Source organism: Gopherus flavomarginatus, chromosome 7, assembly GCF_025201925.1.
Source record: "Gopherus flavomarginatus isolate rGopFla2 chromosome 7, rGopFla2.mat.asm, whole genome shotgun sequence".
In the NCBI taxonomy this organism is placed as follows: Eukaryota; Metazoa; Chordata; order Testudines; family Testudinidae; genus Gopherus; species Gopherus flavomarginatus.
Window position 1 is genome coordinate 58,841,494 of NC_066623.1, and position 18,669 is coordinate 58,860,162.

Here is an 18,669-nt window from a genome sequence, read left to right on the forward strand (position 1 = left end):
ATAGTCCTAGGCTTTCCCAACACTGCCCCTCTAGTGGATCCCTCTCAGCTGTGATTTGAAAGGAGAGGGTGATTCTACAGGATGTCTTTACCCTAGGAGGAGTTTTGCTACATTTATTTTTAACATCTGTGTATTTTTTATTTCAGAAGTCCCTTCCCAAGAAGAATCCAAACCAACTTCTCATAAACCATCTGCTACTGCCCGGTCCAAGAAAGCCAGCAGACCCAAACATTAAAGAGCAGCAATGCCCAGTGAAGGTCGTTTGGTTCCCATTTGTAGTAGACTTTCAGCATAACACTGCCCATCTCTGAGGCTTCAGATACACTTTAATTTCAAGTTCTTTAGTATAGCAAATTGACTGGAACACCCACTAATGCACCCTCCCAAGGAGAGCTTTAGACAAAGCACTGGAGAGGATCTTTTCTAGGTTTATAAATTATCTGAAAACCCCATGCTGGGTAACGCAGTATTTTAGTGTAGTTTCCGGTCATAACTGGAGACTGGACTAGAACAGAACTTGTAGAAAAGGCTTTCAGGCCTTCTCAATGTAGCTGTTAGTAGAGTCTTTAAGAGATCAGGTCATAAACTTATCCCAGGCTAGCTGTACTACCACAGTTGGAACTTTGGGATTAGTTGTCCAGATCTCAGATCCATTCATAAGTGCTCAGCTTGTGAACATAAATCTTGGGATGGTTTCTTCCAGGTATGGAAACAAAGGGAGGCTCCTGGACCAGGTCTTTCTCAGAGTGGGACACAGAATACTTTCTAAGTACTTAGAGGGGAAGTTTCCAACTAATTTATACAAGCGCAGTGTATAGAAAAAGAAAAAAAGTTCTGCTCAGTGTTGCTTGAGAAATAATTAAGGCAGCAGACTCAGAATACCCCTTCTGAGAGCCATTATTTCCATGGTTATCATCCTTTTACAAGATGTTCATGGCTTTTGATATGTTGGGATGTCTGTTAACGTGGGTGGTGAATTGGAGAGGAACAGCTCTGTCAGTTTGATTGAGACTCTTAAGGAAACAACCCACAGGACTGCCCAGAAGGGTTATAAAGACAACGCTGCCAGGACACAAAGGTGGAGCCCTGCTGACTAATGGGGAGAGTCCTAAGTACTAAACCTCCAAGGCAATGCAGAATCACCAGGACAAGAAAAAGAGCTGATGGCAGGGCAGCTCCTAACACTGTAAGGCAATGACTGTGGAAAACGAAGATGCAGCAGCTTGCACCTACAAAAAGGACTTTGGGGGTGGGGTGTGACAGGGAGTAGTAAAATCGCCTACAGTCACAAAGTGTCCCCAGAGCATCCAAACTATAACGGGAGGCTGGGCCTGCAAAGAAAGTTTGATTACTACAGCAAATATCAGTGACCTGCCCAGGACTTTGCCTTGATTGGTTTTATTGCCTGTTATTGCCAGGGCTTCTCCGGGACTTTGCCCTGTTTTACCATTTATATATACACACAGCCCTACTCTCTGCTTTTCCAGGGCTTTGTATATGTAGAAATGTTAAAGATGCACCTCTGTTGCTCCAATGAAATGACCAAATGTCTTAATGACTTATTAGCCAGTTATTAGCCAGTAGAGACTATTGCAACTTGATTCTCAAGTTTACTGGGCCTGAGGATCTCATTTCAAATCCCTGTGTTTGGCCTTATCATTAGCATTTGCATCATTGCATAATAACTTAAGAACGGTCTGTTGCAGGTGCAATAGCAATTAATAAGAAAAGATGTCCAATAACTAGGCTTGATCAAGTTATTAATCAAAGATTAATACAGCATAATACAGAAAGAAAGAGTCCATATGTTACCAACCCCTTTGGAAGACAGCAATGGGAGCGGTCACGCTGTCTCAAAATTCTGTGCTTCCCCCTGCTGTGTTTCTACCTAACTGGGAAAAGTTCCATCAGTTTCCTAGACCACTTTACCTAATACACCTTTTTGTCTGTTTTCTTTTACTGTTTTTCACTGACAATGATGCTCAATACATTTTTACCCCAGGATGCGGGTAGTATGTTGTAAGTTTCAAGATGGCATATAGTTTACATTTTGACAGTTATACAGACCCTGCACATTACACAAAAACACAGATGCATGTACGCAATATTTTAGGCACAGTGTTTTAGAAATTAACAAATTTAAAGGTATCTTAGGTTTTGCATTCTCCAGCGCAGATACATAGCAGAAGACAGGAGTTCTTACAAAAGTCACAGCGTCTACATAGCATACAGTTTATAGAATTTAACATGAATATAAAGGACTTCCGATATAACATACTTATTCACTGACTATTTTTTTATTTTGGTTACATAAGACCCCTTTTCCATTTATACTTATAGTTGCTATAATAACCAATTCCTGTATTTTAATCAATACTTTTTAACCTTTTACGTATAAGAACTGATTTCCCAATACATTCTATCCTGACACACTGGTAGTTGATAAGAAAGCAGTTTACATTCCTGGTAAACAGTTCTGTGCCTCCATCACTCCTTCATTCCTTTCTCCTGGTGCCTCTGTCCACACTCCTCCCCACTCTCTTCCTGTGCCTTCAGCGCTCTCCCCAGGCACATCTACTGCTCTTTCCAGTACTCCTGCCTGTGCTGCTGCTGTTCTTCCCATCCTCCCCTCCCTTGCAGCTCTGCCTCTCCTTCTCCAAGTGCTCCACCACTCTTTCCCGTGCTTGTTCCTGTGTCTTCGCTCCTTTCTGTGCTCCTGCCTGCACCTTCAGTGCTCCCCCTGCCTGCAGTGTGTGTGTGCTTGGTTAGGGCTGATGTACAATGTGTTTCCTGACCTATTAACTTGATGGTGTCTGACTGAGGTTGGTTGTGTTGTTTTCATGGTGATCCTCAGAGTCCCTCCTCTCAGGTATTTAAAGAACAGCCCTAAAAACATGCCAGGTGTGTAACTCACTCCAGAGAGTCTGTCTAGAGGGAACATTCTGTACAGAGTTTGAAACTCAGCAGGAGAAACATCTGGGGAAAAACAAACTATTTAGCTTGATCAACACCTTTCTGGGTCCCAGGCTGGGAGGTGGGGCCCGATGAGCTGCCTCCGTTCAATAACCTGAACTAGCCAGGAGGGGCTCTCCACTCAGCTCATGTTCTTCAGTGGAGACTGACTGAGGCTGGTGCCAAATTTTCCAAAGCCAGTTTCTCCCTTCCCACCTGCTCAGACATTTGGCTGAGAATTTCCTTAGTCTTAGAATACCAGTTAATACCTCTAAAGATGGAGGGTGAAGTATGGAAACAGGAGGATAAGGGATTCTGGAGGCAGGTAGGGAAGGAATCCCAAAGTGGATGCAGCAGCCAGAAAGTTGGCTGCAAAGTGGAAGGAGAGGGAGGAGGGGTGGAGGCCCAGGATGGCACTAGCAGCTCAGGGCTTTGGCCTGATCACTTCACTGGCAATAAGGATCCTTATCCATAACCCTTTATGTGCTAGTCCATCTCCATTATGCTGATGCATTATAGTGATCCATCACTATCAGGAAACTTACCCCAGCAGCACATGGTCTCCTTTTACAGTAGTCAGCAGCAAGCAAGGGCTAAGTGAAAAGAGATGTACAAATACAATAGCCAGAGGGTGCAGGGAGCGAATGGCCTAGATGCCACTGGCTGGGACTATCCATCCTGAAACATTACTGAGTGTGCATTTGTCGAGGGGAGGGATCACAAGGCACTCTCCAGCTCAACACTGATGGGCAGTGAACTACCTCCACACACCAGAGCAATTTGGCTGGGTTGGAAATTTGCTGTAATTATAATAATTATTTTTAATAATATCCAGCTCTTATATAGCTCTTCCCAGCCATAGATCTCAAAGCACTTTATGGAGGAGGTTGGTATTATCCCCAGGTCACAGATGGGGAAACTGAGCCACAGAGAGGGGAAGAGACTTGCCCAAGATCACCCAGCATGTAAGTGACAGAGCCCCAAATAGGATCCAGGTCTCCTGAGTCCCAGTCCAGTGCCCTATCAGTTAGGCTGCACTGCCTCCAGGAGGAGTACTCAAAGGTAGGTGAGAGGGGCAGTGTCAGAGTTGTGGTGAGTCCCAGACCTGGGGGACAGATGGTCAGGAATACAGTGCAGTACTAGGGCTGTACAGGATTTGCTAGAACATGCTGCATACTTTTGCTATGCGGAAAGGTCTATCAAATTGAATAGGGAGCTACAGATATTTGAAGAGCCTTCTGGAGAGATGACGCTTAGTTCTGTTGGGGTTTTTTGAGCATTCTACCTATTCTGTGGACCATCTGACAGAACTGAATAGCGAATCATCACATAGGACGTATAGGGAAGTTGAAGAAAGCTATAGAAATGTTGCTGTTATCTATAAAACTCATGACAGTTATTAGCTCCCTGCTTTCACCATCTCAGGGGAAGTACATCGGCATTTGTAGTTTATCCCCTTAGTTTGCCTTTAGTCTCCTAATAAGATCCCATCTCTCTTACCATGTTCATGTCTCACGAGAACTTTGCCTGTGTCCTGTCCTAGGGCGCCATTAGTAGCAACAAGCAGCAATACAGCTCGCTTACCCCACAGATGGCTGGAGTATCCATTTCAGGAGCAGGCTTCCAGGCCATAAAGGGGCTTGTCTTTCACCCAACCCAAATCCTTCATGGAGGAGACTGGTCTGGATAGGGGGTGCTATGCCTTCGTGCTGGGCTGCCTCCACCCCACGAAGCCCAGGGCCCTGTTAACACCTCTAGAGCAGAAGGGTAGCAGCTCCCCTGGGGATGGCAGTGTTGCTAGGAGCCAGTGTGGCTGATCTGTGTCAACCTCGCTGCAGGCTGTGCCCCTTCCCCACCCCACAGCCAGATGTGTGCCAGCTTGGCCTCCAGCCCCTCCCACTCAAACCTTGGGCAGCACCAGGCCACTGGGCTGCTGCTGGAGCTCATTAACAATTGAGATTAACACAGAGAAAGGAGCTGGAACAAGAAGGACCCCACCTTGCTTTCTGCTGTGCTGCCCGTTTGCTCTCCCTGGCTCAGCTACCTCAGCCCAGAACCCAACAGCTGGTGAGTGACAGATCTCAGGGGACACTATTCCCCAGGGGCTCCCACTTACTGCTCCAGCCCTAGTTTGCCCTTTGCAGTCAATGATTTGGCTGCAGAGGTGGAGAATGCAGGAGCTATCGGTATTAGCTTTCATGAGCACCCTACGTGCCTCAGTTTACCTGCTTGGCATTAGCCTGCCCATCTGTCTGAGGTACAGCCAAAGGAGGCTATTGGGGTAAACAAGCAGGAAATGAAGCAGTAGCTGGGATAAGCTACCTGGGGTAAACAGCTTCAAGGGGGCTAATATGACACTGGTTGAGGCTATTACGTGGGAAGATGCTGTTCTCCGGTTGTCAGGCAGAGGAGGTGCCGGGGGTGAAAGCCTAGAGCTGTAAAAGACCAGGAACAGCTATAAAGCTCCTCCCCTGGTTTTGGGAGGTGGGCCATCATCAGCTGCCTGCGTGGAGGACACTACCAGAGACACACTGATTGTGGGAGCACCTGCAGCAGGCAGGCTGTTCTAGCTGGAGATGAAGGTAAGTGGGTGAGAGGACCTTGCCAAAGGCTGCAAGGTAAGCTGAAGGTGTAAGTGAGAGGGAAGGTGTGGCTAGGCCTGTACCATGTGATCCCTTGGCTCGGTAAATGATTAATATGTAAGTCTGAAGCCCTTGTTTTCTGTCACTTTATTCAGCTGATGCCCCAGGCTTCTGGAGGGAAAGGGTTTACAGGGGCCCGGCCCAGCTGGGCCAGCTACGATTGGGAGGCAAGGGGCTGCAGCCCAGAAACCCAGACAAGGGATCAGCCCAGGACCATGGGGGTTCCACCCAGAGATGGGTGAAGGTAGCGAAACCTGCCTCCAGAGGGGTTCACTCATGAGGTCTCATGTACCTGGGCCAGCGCTTCTTACCAGCCACCCTTCTTTGAGGAGATGCCCACCTCGCAATGAGTGACACAGCAGGAAGATCTCAAGCGCTGCCCAAGCGTATGGAGCCCTGGATAATCCACAGCCTCTGACTGATATGTTACAGCGGGGCGCCCCTTTGGGCTTCCTCGCTTCTCCTGGGCACCGGGCTTCTGCAATGCAAATGATTCCAGCCAGATCATGTTGTGGGGATTGGGAAGAGAGAGGTTGATATTTTGGGCCTTAATAAAAACATTCCTAGTTTATCCAGCCAGCCTAACTGGAAGGATAGAAGCATCTCTAGGGCTCCAGCTCTGGGGCTGGGGGAAGCAGTTATAGCATCCCTCTGCTCCTCAGCACAGCAGGGTGAAAGGAGCAATGAAATGGTGAGATGCAGAGGCAGCTCCCACCCCCACCCCAGTGCCATTCCTGCACCCCACACACGGGATGAGCCGGAATGTTTCTTCAAAGTAAACTCAAACGTCTGTGTCCAGCCCACTTTATATCATAGGCCCCTGCTAGTTTACCATCCCAACCCCTCCACATTTCATGCTGGGGGGCTGGTATGGTGCAGGCCAGTCCATGGCGCTTGTTTGAAGATAAGTGACCTGGTAGAAGGTGTTCATCAGCATTGCAGCCCCACCTGAGTGCCAGCTTCCCTTGGCATGGCTCTATAGCATGGGGGAGTCCTTCTTGTCCTTTGGAGCCTCAGGGTGATTGGGAGCACTGGTGGGAAGGCTGCTGCCCGTGGAGTTGTGGCTCGCCGCAGATACAAGATTCATTAGGTCAAAGGGCAAAGGGAGGACGATAGTGGAAGGTTTCTCGGCAGACAGGCATTGCAGCATGTGCAGGTACCGGAGCTGGACAGCAGCTGGGGAGCTGGCTAGGATCTCAGCTGCCATCTTCAAGGATTCACAGGCAGCCTTCTCCCCATCGGCAGCGATCACCTGCAGCACAAAGGAACAAAGGGCTGTTTCTGCACTATTCCGTTGGGTTGGCCCCCCCAGGGCTGGCAGGAGCTGTGAGGGCCTGGCTGATGGGAGCTGACATTGTTTCTTACAGTGAGTCTGAGTGAAGATGCTAGGCTGGAGTCACTGCAAGCGCCTCCCATGGCCTGTGTTCCTGCCTTAGTCTCTGCAGTGCCTCCTGCTGAGCAAAGGAGGGAGTGGAATAGCCCATGCAGCCAGAGTTCCTCTATCACTTTTCTGCTGTGGCCTCTGCTGGAAGAGACTGGGACTGCAGCAGGGTAACCACTGCAGCACCTACCTCCTCCTGTGTTACTCTTTAAAGCGGGGTTCCCCAGCCTGTGGGTCAAGTACCTCTAGGGCTGGTCAGAGGGGCCTTCCTGGGGATCTCGACTGGGCAGAGCCCTCCTGTGGAGGAGGGCTATAGGAGAAGCAAAGGAGGGAGCAGCCAGTCCAGGGTTTGGGAGACAGGCACTGTGCACCAGCATTTAACCTGCCCTCTCCTGTTAGGATGCCCATCAGTTCAGCGCAGGGACAGAGGCAGCCCCCAACTCAGCCAGCAGGGAGCACCAGTGGGAAGAGTTTGATAAAGGGACTACTCCATATGCAGAAATGGCTGGTCTCCACAGGACATAGGCATTGCAACACAGAGGGTGGAGGGGCAGGGCTGCTGCGGGAGAGAGTCCCCTTAGGATAGGGAGGGGCACCCCTCCCATTGCAGGGTGTAGAGGGGCAGTGCTGTGAGCAGGAAGGCATGTGGGATGAGGAGCCAGTAGAGGTAGGGACAGCTGGGCCCTCAGGGGAATCTCCTCTCCTGGCGGTGTATAGAGTCTCTGTCCAAATGGCCGGAAAAGGCTAGGAATTGATCCACATGGGAATATGGGGCATTCGCTGGTGTCCTACCCGCACTTTGGCCTGTCTCTGGGCCTCTGCTTCCACTGCCAGGGACTGCTGCAGTTCAGCTGGCAGCCGCACGTGGTTGCTGCAGGAGGAAGAGACGAGTTACACGGACCCTGGAATTCCACACCCATGAGTGGTGCCAGGCTGCTAGACTGTCTGACACTGCGCCCCAGGGTCTCCTTCCTGCGCTAAGGCAGGTTACAAAAGCCCCTGGAGTTCGGATTTTCAGCCTTCCAATCTCATTTCCCATCCAGCTAGTCCCAACCCACCTAGCACTGGAATCAATGGGGGGGCCTTCCCAGGGACACTCTGATTCTTGGACTAGAGTCTGCTATTGGCTGAGCTGTGCTTTTCTCCTTTGGAACCGGGCCGGGAAATCTGACTTGCAATAAGAGGACCAGATCCCCAGCTGGTGTAAATGGGTGTAGCTCTCACGACATCCATGGCATTAGGCTGAGTTACCCCGCTGAGGTGCTGGCCCCAGCTGGAAAACACAAGAGCTTTTTGTGCCATTTAAACATTTGCAGCCCAGTGAGTGGAGGTGCTGAGTATTTGGGCAAAGGAGAAGGGCTGGGTGGGGGCTCAGGGTGCTGAAGAGGTGACACTAGGATAGAGCTTCAGGGGCAAAGGCGGAAAAGGAGCAGACATTAGCAAGCAGTGTTTGCAAAGGGGCACGGGGAGGTTTCTTTACCCTGCTGGGTCTCTGCTTCATACATTTCCTACCTACATTTCTGTTCTCTCCACCTTGATTCCCCAGCGACATGTGACTGCATCCAAGGCGACCTGTAGAGATGGGGATATACTGACCGTAGGCAGTGTGTGTGGCCCTGTGCCAAGGCACTTACAAACAGGTCAGACATATGGTTCACTGCCTGAGAACTCATGTTGGCAGGATGTGTCTGCTATGGATACTTGTGCGTGCTACAGAAAAACACTTCTGGTTAAAAGGCTCAAGTGTCTCTAAAGGTTGGACACCAAGAGAAATCCTTGTGGCAGGGCAAGGAGATAGCTGCCATGTGCGTCTTCATTGCTCTTGGCTTCTGGGTCTCACACTGTGCTCAGAAAGATTTGCTCCCAGAGAAGTCAGCTGACTCAGAAGCACCATTGCTGCCTAAAAAAATCCAGTTCTGGTGTAACTCCACTGAAATCAGCAGGGTGGGGCCCACTTACACCAGGCCTGAATTTGGTCCTGGATGTGTCATTTGAATCTAGATGGCTGATCATTTCCCAGCTTGGATTGCTTCCCCTAAACCTTTCTCAGCAGGTGGATTTGTGTCAGCTTTGCTGCAGCTGGTGGAGAAAACCACCGATTCCCTGCTTTGTCTGTGGCTGCGGCCCATCAGGACTGTGTTCTGCCAAAGCACTTTGCCCTCGGACAGCCTGTCGAATCCAAGGGACTCAAAGTATAATCATCACACTGTTGACTTCCATTGGATGCAGCAAGTCACCTGACGCTACGACTGATCCCTGCAACTGATATCACTGTGGGCTTCTTGTAGGCTTTCCCTGAGGCCCTTTATACACTTTTACTGTGGGTTGAAAGATCGATCTATGGCACTGACCCAGAGCTCTGGCCCCATGGCTGCCCACCTCCACATGGAGATACCTTCATTTCCTGGCCAATGCTCTTCCTCTCCAGGAGGATTTCACTGAAGGATCGATGTGCCAGCAAGCGCTTCATGGTTGTCTGCACCAGCAGCTGGACAGCACTGGAGAGGTTGGCCACACTGGTTAGGAGGAGAGAGGCATTTTCCATCCGGTAGTAGCAGACAGCGTCTATTTCCATGGTAACCATGTCTTTGGTCACCACCTAGACAGAGAATTTGGGGGTGATGGAGCTGGTTCTGAAAACTGTAGGGTGGGATGGAGGAGCTGGGAACACTGCAGGAGAAGAAGAATGGCCTTGTGGGTAAAGCATTGGGCTGGGACTCAGGAGATCTCAGGGATTCAGGTCCTAGCTCTGCCCCAGACCAACTGTGTGACCCTGGGCAAGTCACTTTGCCTCTCTTTTCTCTCCTGCAGTTGGCCTGACTTGTCTATTTCGCATGTAAGTGGTTTGAGCAGGGACTGTCTCCTACTATGTGTGTGCAGCACCTAGCACAATGTGATTATCACTGACTGTTTACGGCAGTGTCCACTGCATGCTAGAAGTCATGCAGGATGGTCCCTGCTCCAAGCTGCTCCCACACTAAGACTCTCAGGTGGGGGCTCTAGATGCTGCTATTACTAGTAATGCAGCCGGGTATAAGGCATGCAGGGAGAGGGAGCGAAGGAAAAAAATGAAAAGGAAGGATTTGGGTATAGGGAGGGCCGCTCCACACTGGTCTGTGCCTGCCTAGACCCTGGAAATGACAGACTCTGATCCCAGCAAGCTGTCCTTCCAAGGCTGGTACAGATGGAGGGTTCTTCAGATGAGAGCTTAAGAACCATGCTCCAGGCTCTTCTGCGTGGGACCCCCTGGCACTTTTTGTAAGAATCTGGCCCAGTGTCTTTGGCCAAAAACTCTTCCTCCTCCTCCTTGTCGTGCAGTGTTGTGTCATGCTGTGCTGTACTGGCCATTGGTGCATTGTGTTGTGTTTAGTGTGCTATGTTGTGCAGCAGTGTGTTGTGTGCTGGGCATTAGTGTGGTGTTGCCCACTTAATGTGTTCAAAAATCGTGAACTTGGATTAAAAATGGTGAGATTTTAAAGTCCAAGCACCCCATCTGTATGATCTGTGCCTTTTAGTTTCTGCCCCTTTAGGGTGAATTTTGGTCACATTTGGGAGCCTTTCTGCACAGCTAGGAAGCCTAGATACTGAGCATTGATTAAGGGGGGAAAAAGTGAGATTCTTCCCCATTCGCCTGACTCCAGGACCTGGGGCTTATAAAAAACACCAAATATCATAAGATTGGCAATAAGATCATGAGCACTGAGCAGTGTGCTGTGTGCCAGTCGGCTAGTGTCCTTTGCCCAGAGCTGACTGCATCCCAGCTGTGCTGGCGTGCACAGCTTGTAAAGCACTTCGGGAGCCCTCAGAATCCAGAGTGCTAGCTAAGTGTGAGACACTTTTATTGCTTCAGGGCAGAATGACCAACACTAGCCACTGGCTGCAGTTAACTTCAGGCTTAAATCTGCCTCTTGGGTGGGTGTAATATTATGTGCCACCTTCCCACTAGGGAGCAAATAGATCTAACCAGCCATAGGAAAGGCTAATGCTAGAGATGCAAGGAAGTAAATGGGAGGGAGTTGGCTTACCTCATGGAAGGGGATCTCTAGGGTTTTGAGGCGACGATCTACCTTGTGGCATGTATCCAGACAGGGAAGGAAGAAGAAAAGGCCTAGGGGAGGAAGAGACAGAACAGTGGCATGTGACTGGATGCCATGGAAGAAAGTTCCACTTCCTGACCCAACAGGAGCAAACCTGGGGCTACATAGGATAAGACAAAGACCAAGAGAAGGGCCCAGAGCTGCAGCATCTCCAGCTCTAAACACCTGCCCAGATGTCCTGCTGTAGGAATGGGTGGGGGAAGGAAAAGAAACTCTTACCAAAAGGTGGGCAGAGACATCAGACCCTGAGGGATTCCCCTGGCCACCCAGTGCTAAGGTTTCAGAGTCACTCGCTGTCCCCCTTCACATGTCCCCACACAGCGTGCTGGGTTCTCACTTCACAGGTGAGTCCATGTCTTAGCACCAAGATGGGTCTGAGCTGTACCATTTGAGTGGGATCCAGATCAGAACAAGCTGTGGGCTGTTTGGATGGGGGTTCTGGCTCAGGCCCATGGCTGCCTAGAGTCCTCACAGTGGGGGCTTTGAGGAGGGGCATGCTAGGCCTTTGGGGTCTTAATGCAAGGGCCCCCCAGGCAGCTAATGTGGGGAGTGTGGATGGAGCAAGCTGAGTATGGCACATACACGCGAAGGGCCCCGTGAGAGGAGACAGGTAGGAAGATGACCACTACCTGCCGTTGGAGGTGGGAAAGGGGCTGCACTTCCACCTCCTCATGGTTGGGAGGGGGAAGGGAACCAGGGGGCATGAAGCCGGCCCCACCACTTCAGCAGTGGTTGGAGGCCTACAGGTGTCAGGAGCCTGCCAGGAGAGGAGCCAAAACAAGGCTCCCGAGAAATGCCCTCTCCTTTTTTGGCTCGGCTGCATGGAGCGGGAGAGGGCTGAGGGAGCCGCAGGCACTGAGCGCAGGATTTCCAGATGCCCCTCACCCCACTCATCTCCTGTGGCTGCAGCAGCCCAAGGAGTAGCAAGCCCTGTGAGGAGCCAGTCACCTGCCCAGCAGAGGGCAGTGCCTGCATTGCCAGCCATTAGCAGACCTGATTGGAGAGGGAGAGTGCCAGAGCCTGCAGGAGTGGGGGATTAGAAGGACAAGGCCATTGGATGGGGGCAGAGGAAAAGGGCCTATCACAGACTCAGACTAAGCAGAGGCTGGCCTGACTCAGGATGTACATTTGTGATGGGTGGGGTGAGGGGGCACAGGGAGGGGGACACTGGGTATGGGATCCCCTGGGAACAGTGGGGATGGGGTGGCCGACCCGGCACTTCTGGGAGCCCCCTGGGAGCCTTGCGCGAGTGTGATGAGAGAAAGGGGTGAAGGAGTGAACAAATTGCTTACCGGGCCCTCGGGGCCTTCCAGGAAGGAGGCGCCCGAGTCGGAACACGATGGCTCTCTCGTATTCCCGCACGATCTGCAGTGGGAGACAGAGAGGCTGAAATCAGAGGGGGTGGGGCTCTGGGGGAAGGGCTGCAGCATTGGAAGAGAAGCTGGTGAAATCATTGTTTTGGGAAAACCACCGAAAGGCAAACTGCGCCGAGCCAGCCAGCCAAAGCTGTCAGCTGGCATAGCTCCATTCACGCTAGAGCTGCTATCTCCATTTACACTAGCTGAGAATCTGGATCAGAGACTATATGACAATTGCAGCTGTGGCCTGCTCCTTGCCCCTGGAACTGAGAGCAGGGAACCTGTCTCTCCAGTGCTCTCAATGATCCCCCTTCGCTGGGGTCTAGGCAGCATAGAGGAGGAAGCCATTTGAATCAAATGCAGAGGGGGCAAGAGCCAGATCTGGGTGGGGCAAGTACCTTGGGATGAAGAATTCTGGGAGGGATGCGGGGATGGGGAATGACTGGGACTGTGCATTGGGCTCAGGGGAGATTGTGATTGGCTGTGCAAGGAGACCACGACAGGGAGCTGGGGATGGGACTGAGAGCCACTGAGGGAAAGGCTGAGATCAGATGGGGAGCTGGGGGAGACTGGGAGTGGGAAGCAGTGTAGTGGGGGAGGGGAGACAGATCTGAGAGGAGTCAGTGTGCAAGGAGACAACTGGGACTGGCTGAGCAGAGAGCCTGGGGCAAGGGGTCAGACTGGGGGAAGGACGCTGAGATTAGACCGAGAGGCTGGGACTGGGAGCCAGTGCGGATGGGGACTGTGGACATAGGAGGCTGAGTGGGAGACAGAGACAGATGAGTTGAGGAGCTGGGAACAGGGAACTGGGATAGCTGGACAAAGGAGACGGGGACTGGGATGAAAAGTCTGAGGAGTGGAGACGGGGACTGGCTAGGTGAGGAGGATAGGACTGGGACAAGGAGCCCAGGGTAAGGACGGGACAGGACCAGGTTGGAGGGGAATGGGCAGAAGAGTTTTCACACTAGACCACACTCCCCTCCACAGTCTGGAATGGAACCCCAGGTCCTTGAGACCATAGGTGCTGATGGTGCAGCAGCACCCACTGGCTTGAACCCCTGGCTTGAAGTAGTACTAACAACCAAATACATGGTAATGCCATTCCTCTGCTGGGATGGGATATCTGGGAAGCCACCTGGCTATGTGTCTCATCCTCCTCTAGTGCTGGGCCATACAGAGAATAACAACCTACTATGGCCATCAGTTACTCCCTTAGCTCAAGCAGCAGAGGGCTGCGTGGTGTATGTAAAGGTTCTGACCCTGCTGAGGAATTATGTGGGAGTAAGTATGATGCCACATGATGGAATTTCTGTGTTTTCAGTTTGCTTTTTTAAAACTCTAGGAAATTACAAAGCTATGTTAAAATACTACAATAAGGTTGCAAAGTCAAGTGCACCATGCACAGCCTCACCTTCATGCAGAACCAGACAGAAACGGGGAAGGTCAATATGATGAAGAAAAGGGACAAGATAGTAAGAAGCCATTCACAGATACCTCGACTGGGAGATGTCATCCCTAAAGAAAAATAAAGAAAGAACGCATTAGCAGGTGCTTATTTCCATATTACTGACCAATTGACACCTGCTTGCATGGTCAGAAATCCAGCTTCTACCAGGTGTTCAAAACCTGCTCAGAGATAGGCAGAGTATAATCACTGGGCTGGAATCTGACCAAGACACCCGTGTCAGCATTCAGGGCCTGGCTTAAAAGGGTAAAAATGTGGTTGTGTGTGAGCATTTTGGGGCAGAGGGCTGCATCACCATATATATTCTGACAGCACCATGGGAAAAAAGAGCTGACCAAGCACTACTGCTAGTACTGTACTTTCAATATTCAATAGAAATACTCTGAAAGTCCCAGCAAGGAAGGGGCAGTCAGTGTGCTCCATTTCCCAGATGCAGCCTGTGCCAGCATCTCTCCTGTTGGGGTAGTGTAGCTTCTCTGGTGGGTTGGGTACAAAGCTTTTATTGCTGTGTATTTGGGACAATTCCATTGCCCGGGAGCATCAGAGCCCCAGGGCAGACTCCTAGCTGGACACATGAACCAAACAAAGCCAGCACTAATAAGTGGAGGGCACCTGAATCAGGTGAAAGCTATACTCGTCTCAGCTGTTTTAAGCGGTGCCTGCATTATTCATTTGGGACTGGTACAGGGGGATCTCAGGCTGGGTCTGTGTGTCCCTTTGAAATGGATTCCAACTGCAGTCTCGACCCTAATGAGTGTAGCACTGTGCATGGGTGTGTCTGCTACTGCTACACCTGGAAATCCACACCGATAGGAGGGACTAGAGGCTGCAGCCCAAACCCCAGGCTTGTGGTTTTGGCAGGCCAGGGCATGCCACCTTTCCACTGGCGTTCTTAGGAACAAAGGCCCAGATCTTCCAAGGTTTTAATGGGAGTTAGGTGCCAAAATACTGCTGAGGATCTGGACCAAAGTCTTTGTGCCATGGCATGAGGCCACAGTGTGAAATGGGCAGCTGCAAGGAACACATGCGTTGTGTGTGTGGGGAGGGGGAGTTTGCTGGAACATGGGAAGAAGGGTGAGACCAATGGCTTCCCCATGGTTGGTGTAAGAGTCCTGAGCTCAAGGAGCCCAAGACCTTTGGCAGGGCTGGCAGCTGGCTCTGGGTCTGCACGTTTACTGACCTGATGGTGGTGTCTGATTCATTCCTGAGGAGGCTGTTCCCTGGGCAGTGACTTACTAGAGGCAACCCAGTGCAAGGGGAAGTTGCAACAGCTCTTTCTTTTGTGCCAGCTTTATGGGCCCGGGGATCCACAGCACAAGCAGGAGCAACGGGAGCTGCCCCACCACACTGTGCTTCAACCTTGACCCACTGGAGCCACTCAGAGGCTATCACCTATCCCCATTTGTTAGCAGTATTGCTGGAGGCCTGGCCCCATGGTGCTAGGGATACGCACAGTAAGAGACAGTCCCTACCCCAAACAATAGATGAAGGAAGTGCTGTTATCCCATTTACAGAGGGGGAACTGAGGCACAGAGAGACTAAAGTGACTTTCTCCATGGGGAATTTGTGGCAGAACTGAGAACTGAAACCAGCTCTCCCAATGCCCAGGCCAATCCCTTAGTTCAGATACAATCCTGCTGCTTGGAAGTTAGTAAGTCTTTGGCCTTTACGTAGCTGGTGCCACTAGAGCTAAAGCCCCTGGTGAATTCTGTGATGTGGGCATCTCTCCTGTGGGACATAATGTCACCCAAGGATCATCAAACAGATATTAGAGGGAAACAACTCTTATTCCCCAGCAATCCCAGGTGGATGGGCAGTGACTTCCAGATGAAATGCTACCTGGGCTTGTACTAATTCTCTGAGCCACGCAGTCCTTCAGTGTTAATGCTGTGACTTAGAGCAACAAGTGAGCCTTCCCCAGAAATTCTGGCTCTTAACTTTGTCTGAGCTGTAAGACTGGATTAATTGCTATTTATAGAGAAAGATACAAAAGTGAGACCTGGCTTTTGTCTATATTGGCTGGTGTGTGTGTGTGTGTGAGAGAGAAACAGGATAAAGGCTTACAATGAAAGAATGGTTGTCTGAGTGAGTGTTTATTTACTAATGGACAGTACAGGAAGGAGAAAGATCAGGAAGCAAATATCATTTTAAAGACACCTCATGTGTCCTGATAGTTCTGCTCTTTCTGTAACCTACCAGCTCCTGCAAAGCTTGTGTGTTTACAGCCCCTTCCATTCAGGAATGAGTTAAACCTCACACACTCCCTATGACATAGACTATTTCCCCTACTTAACAGACAGGTCAGATCACTCTCCCAGGTTCATACTTATACACACCCACCCTGGGGCCCAGCTGAGACCAGAACCCTGCTCTTCTGCTATCAGGCAGGTGCTCTAGTCCACTATGCTCCATTGGCTCTCCTAGTTTTTGGCTTTAAAATATTCCCCCTTTGAACCTTCCTCTCTGACCTGCCGTCAGTAGCCAGGTATGAAGGAGAGGGAGAGCCCCCTTCTCCTACTGAGCGGATGCTGACTCCACCCTCTCCCCAAAGTGGGCATGCTCCAGCTTCCACTGGCTGCCCTTAAAAGATGGTCATTCAGGGCTATTGCCCCCTTGAGAGGACCTGGGGCTCTAGTGGGCAGATGGCTTCCTGCTGGGTGCAGGCATGCCCCTGAAAGTGGAATGCTTACTCTTCCCAAAGGTGAGTAAACATCCCTGCTTCTATTGACCACTACAGTCTCTTCTGCCTTTAGGGGCGCTCTGCAGAAAGGTCAGGTCTAAAGAGGAGCTTGAACCTAAGCCCCAGATGCCAATACACCAAGCTTTAAGGGTTCAGAGTCTGTATCTGAGTTTTGCAGCTGGATCTTCTCCCTACAACAAGTTGAACTAAACCTGTGGCTGGAGACACTCTCAAACTGCGTGTGTCCTCGGAATCTCCAGCAATGCTCTGATTGTGTGGCTTGGTTTCTTGGTTGTAGCAATGAGATGCTCCCTGTAATCAAGACATAACTCCATGGAGGAAGGAGGCAGCTGTAGAGAATTAATCATCAGAGAGAGAGAAGCAAAGCTGGGGCAGCAGAGCAGCTGGACTGGGGAGGGTTTTTGCTGCTTCTTGACATTCTCTCCCATCCCTGTGATGCCAGGACTGAACAGATCAATTCTCTGGATAAAGCATGTGCCTATTGGAAGTACAGTGCCAAAGTGCAAAGGCTGAGAGGCCAAGAGCTCTGTTGATCATCTCACAGTTCTCCTCCTTCCTCCCTGTGCCAAATCCCTGCCCCTGGAACTGGCCATCTCCATCTGTTTTCTGTGGCAATAGGTTGGTTCAGGTGTGTTCTGGGCAGAGCAAGGCTTAAGAGCCTTCTAGCTAGGATAACTCTAGCTAGAAAATTCTTCCATCTAAGGGCGGTAAATAATCCCCCATGCATCTCAGGGCTAAGGGGTAATAGAGCCTGCAAGGCCATGGCCTAACGAAACTCATGAGCAGTGCTCTGAGGCCTAGAGGGATGCGGGGTGGATGCTGCTTGCTGCTAAATTCGTTGCTTTATTAGAAATGGAACAGGTCCTGATGTCTCTGAGCAGCATGGCTAGTCTCAGGGCCTGGTGCTGAGCCCTTCTGAAAATCTAGCCCTAGGGGTTTGTGTGATCACTTGCTCCTGTGTCATGCACTTATTGCAACTGCTTTGCTCTCCCTTTGCACTGGTGTAAATGTTGATACAGGGATCAGACCAGAATCGGACCCCAGTGCCCCATGAGCCAGGAGCCTCTGTGCCTACCTCTCTCGTGCCCTTTCCAAATCCTACCTTCCTCTTGCCGCTCGCTTTCCAGCAGTGCCATCACCTCTGTTTCCTCATCAAAAGAGACCACATCATCCACGTCCACCACTGTGGAGCTTGGCACCCGGCTGTCTATCTCTGTGGGGCTCTTCCCCTCTTTGGCTTTCCCCCTCTTGAGCCCCTCTCTGTCCTTGCTGGCTCCTCTTCTGCTTTCCACCTTCTCTCTCCTGCCCTGTGAGTCTGCAGGCTCTTTGTTCCTCCTGTGGGACTCCCTGGAGGAGCTGCGAGACTGCTTTTCCATCCTCATTAGGCTGTGAGCGGAGGAGCATGCAGCTCTTGGGAAGCAGCTTGCTGTGACGGCAGGATGACCGGTCTTGGGAATTTATCGGGGAGTGGAGGAGGTGGCAGGCGGGGGAGGTGCAGGAGATTTTGAGCATGCTTTGGGCTTGTTAGACTTGTTGGACAGTGAGCCAAGCAAGCTGTTTCCCAGACACTGTCCTATCCCCCATCTACCCAGCACTGGCAGGGGAGTTTCAGGAAGGCTCAGTCCTCACCGCTCAGATGCCAAGATGGTGGAATCCATGATGAGGGTCTGTTTGCTCTTGCATGACTTTGGCATAAAATGCATTGCCACTCACACAAAGGGGTCTTATTTGTGCATCTGTAAAGTAACTCTTCCCCATCCACCCCTAGTACAGCCATCTGGCTCATGAGGCTGCTGAACTCTCCTGGCATCACTAGCACCATGACTTGGGTGGAGAATCCTAAACCTTGGCTGTTGAAAGCAACTGCCCAAGTCAAATTCTGAATATTACCCATGTTTAGAAGCTATCTCCATTAGGGCTTGGGATGGGGGGATTGCTTCCCACTGGCTCTGCTCCCTAGAAACAGATGGTTGGGATCCCGATGCAGCAGGGGCATATTGACATACAGCTGTTCTCATCTGAATGTACCAACTATGTTGCTTTTCAAATTCAAGTGAGGCAGTTTGACGCCAA

General features: G+C 50.8%; 2 protein-coding genes across 2 annotated transcripts in view; one reads left to right on the forward strand and one right to left on the reverse strand.

Moving 5' to 3' along the window:
* The window catches only part of AXDND1 (axonemal dynein light chain domain containing 1), a 59,195-nt gene extending 54,739 nt beyond the window's left edge, over window positions 1–4,456 (forward strand). Inside the window, exon 26 of the mRNA XM_050963452.1 lies at window positions 147–4,456. Within this exon, the coding sequence (XP_050819409.1) occupies window positions 147–235 (89 nt within the window). The 3' untranslated portion in view covers window positions 236–4,456. The remainder of the gene's footprint in view (window positions 1–146) is intronic.
* A 2,114-nt stretch (window positions 4,457–6,570) lies between these two features.
* NPHS2 (NPHS2 stomatin family member, podocin) lies at window positions 6,571–17,972 on the reverse strand. Its single transcript, XM_050962282.1, has 8 exons — window positions 17,699–17,972; window positions 13,842–13,945; window positions 12,365–12,437; window positions 11,001–11,083; window positions 9,371–9,574; window positions 8,492–8,547; window positions 7,768–7,846; window positions 6,571–6,846 (listed from the first exon to the last, which is right to left on the reverse strand). The coding sequence occupies exons 1-8, from the start codon at window positions 17,970–17,972 to the stop codon at window positions 6,571–6,573; spliced, it is 1,149 nt and encodes a 382-aa protein (XP_050818239.1).
* Between the last annotated feature and the right edge of the window lie 697 nt (window positions 17,973–18,669).

What these genes read in the sequence shown, in the direction of transcription:
- NPHS2 (XM_050962282.1), bottom strand. Translation starts at nt 17,972, where the DNA reads ATGGAAAAGCAGTCTCGCAGCTCCTCCAGGGAGTCCCACAGGAGGAAC. An exon ending in AAGCGAGCGGCAAGAGGAAG is followed by an intron (nt 13,946 to 17,698) that starts GTAGGATTTGGA and finishes ATTTTTCTTTAG; the next exon opens with GGATGACATCTCCCAGTCGA. An exon ending in CTGTCTGGTTCTGCATGAAG is followed by an intron (nt 12,438 to 13,841) that starts GTGAGGCTGTGC and finishes CTCCCACTGCAG; the next exon opens with ATCGTGCGGGAATACGAGAG.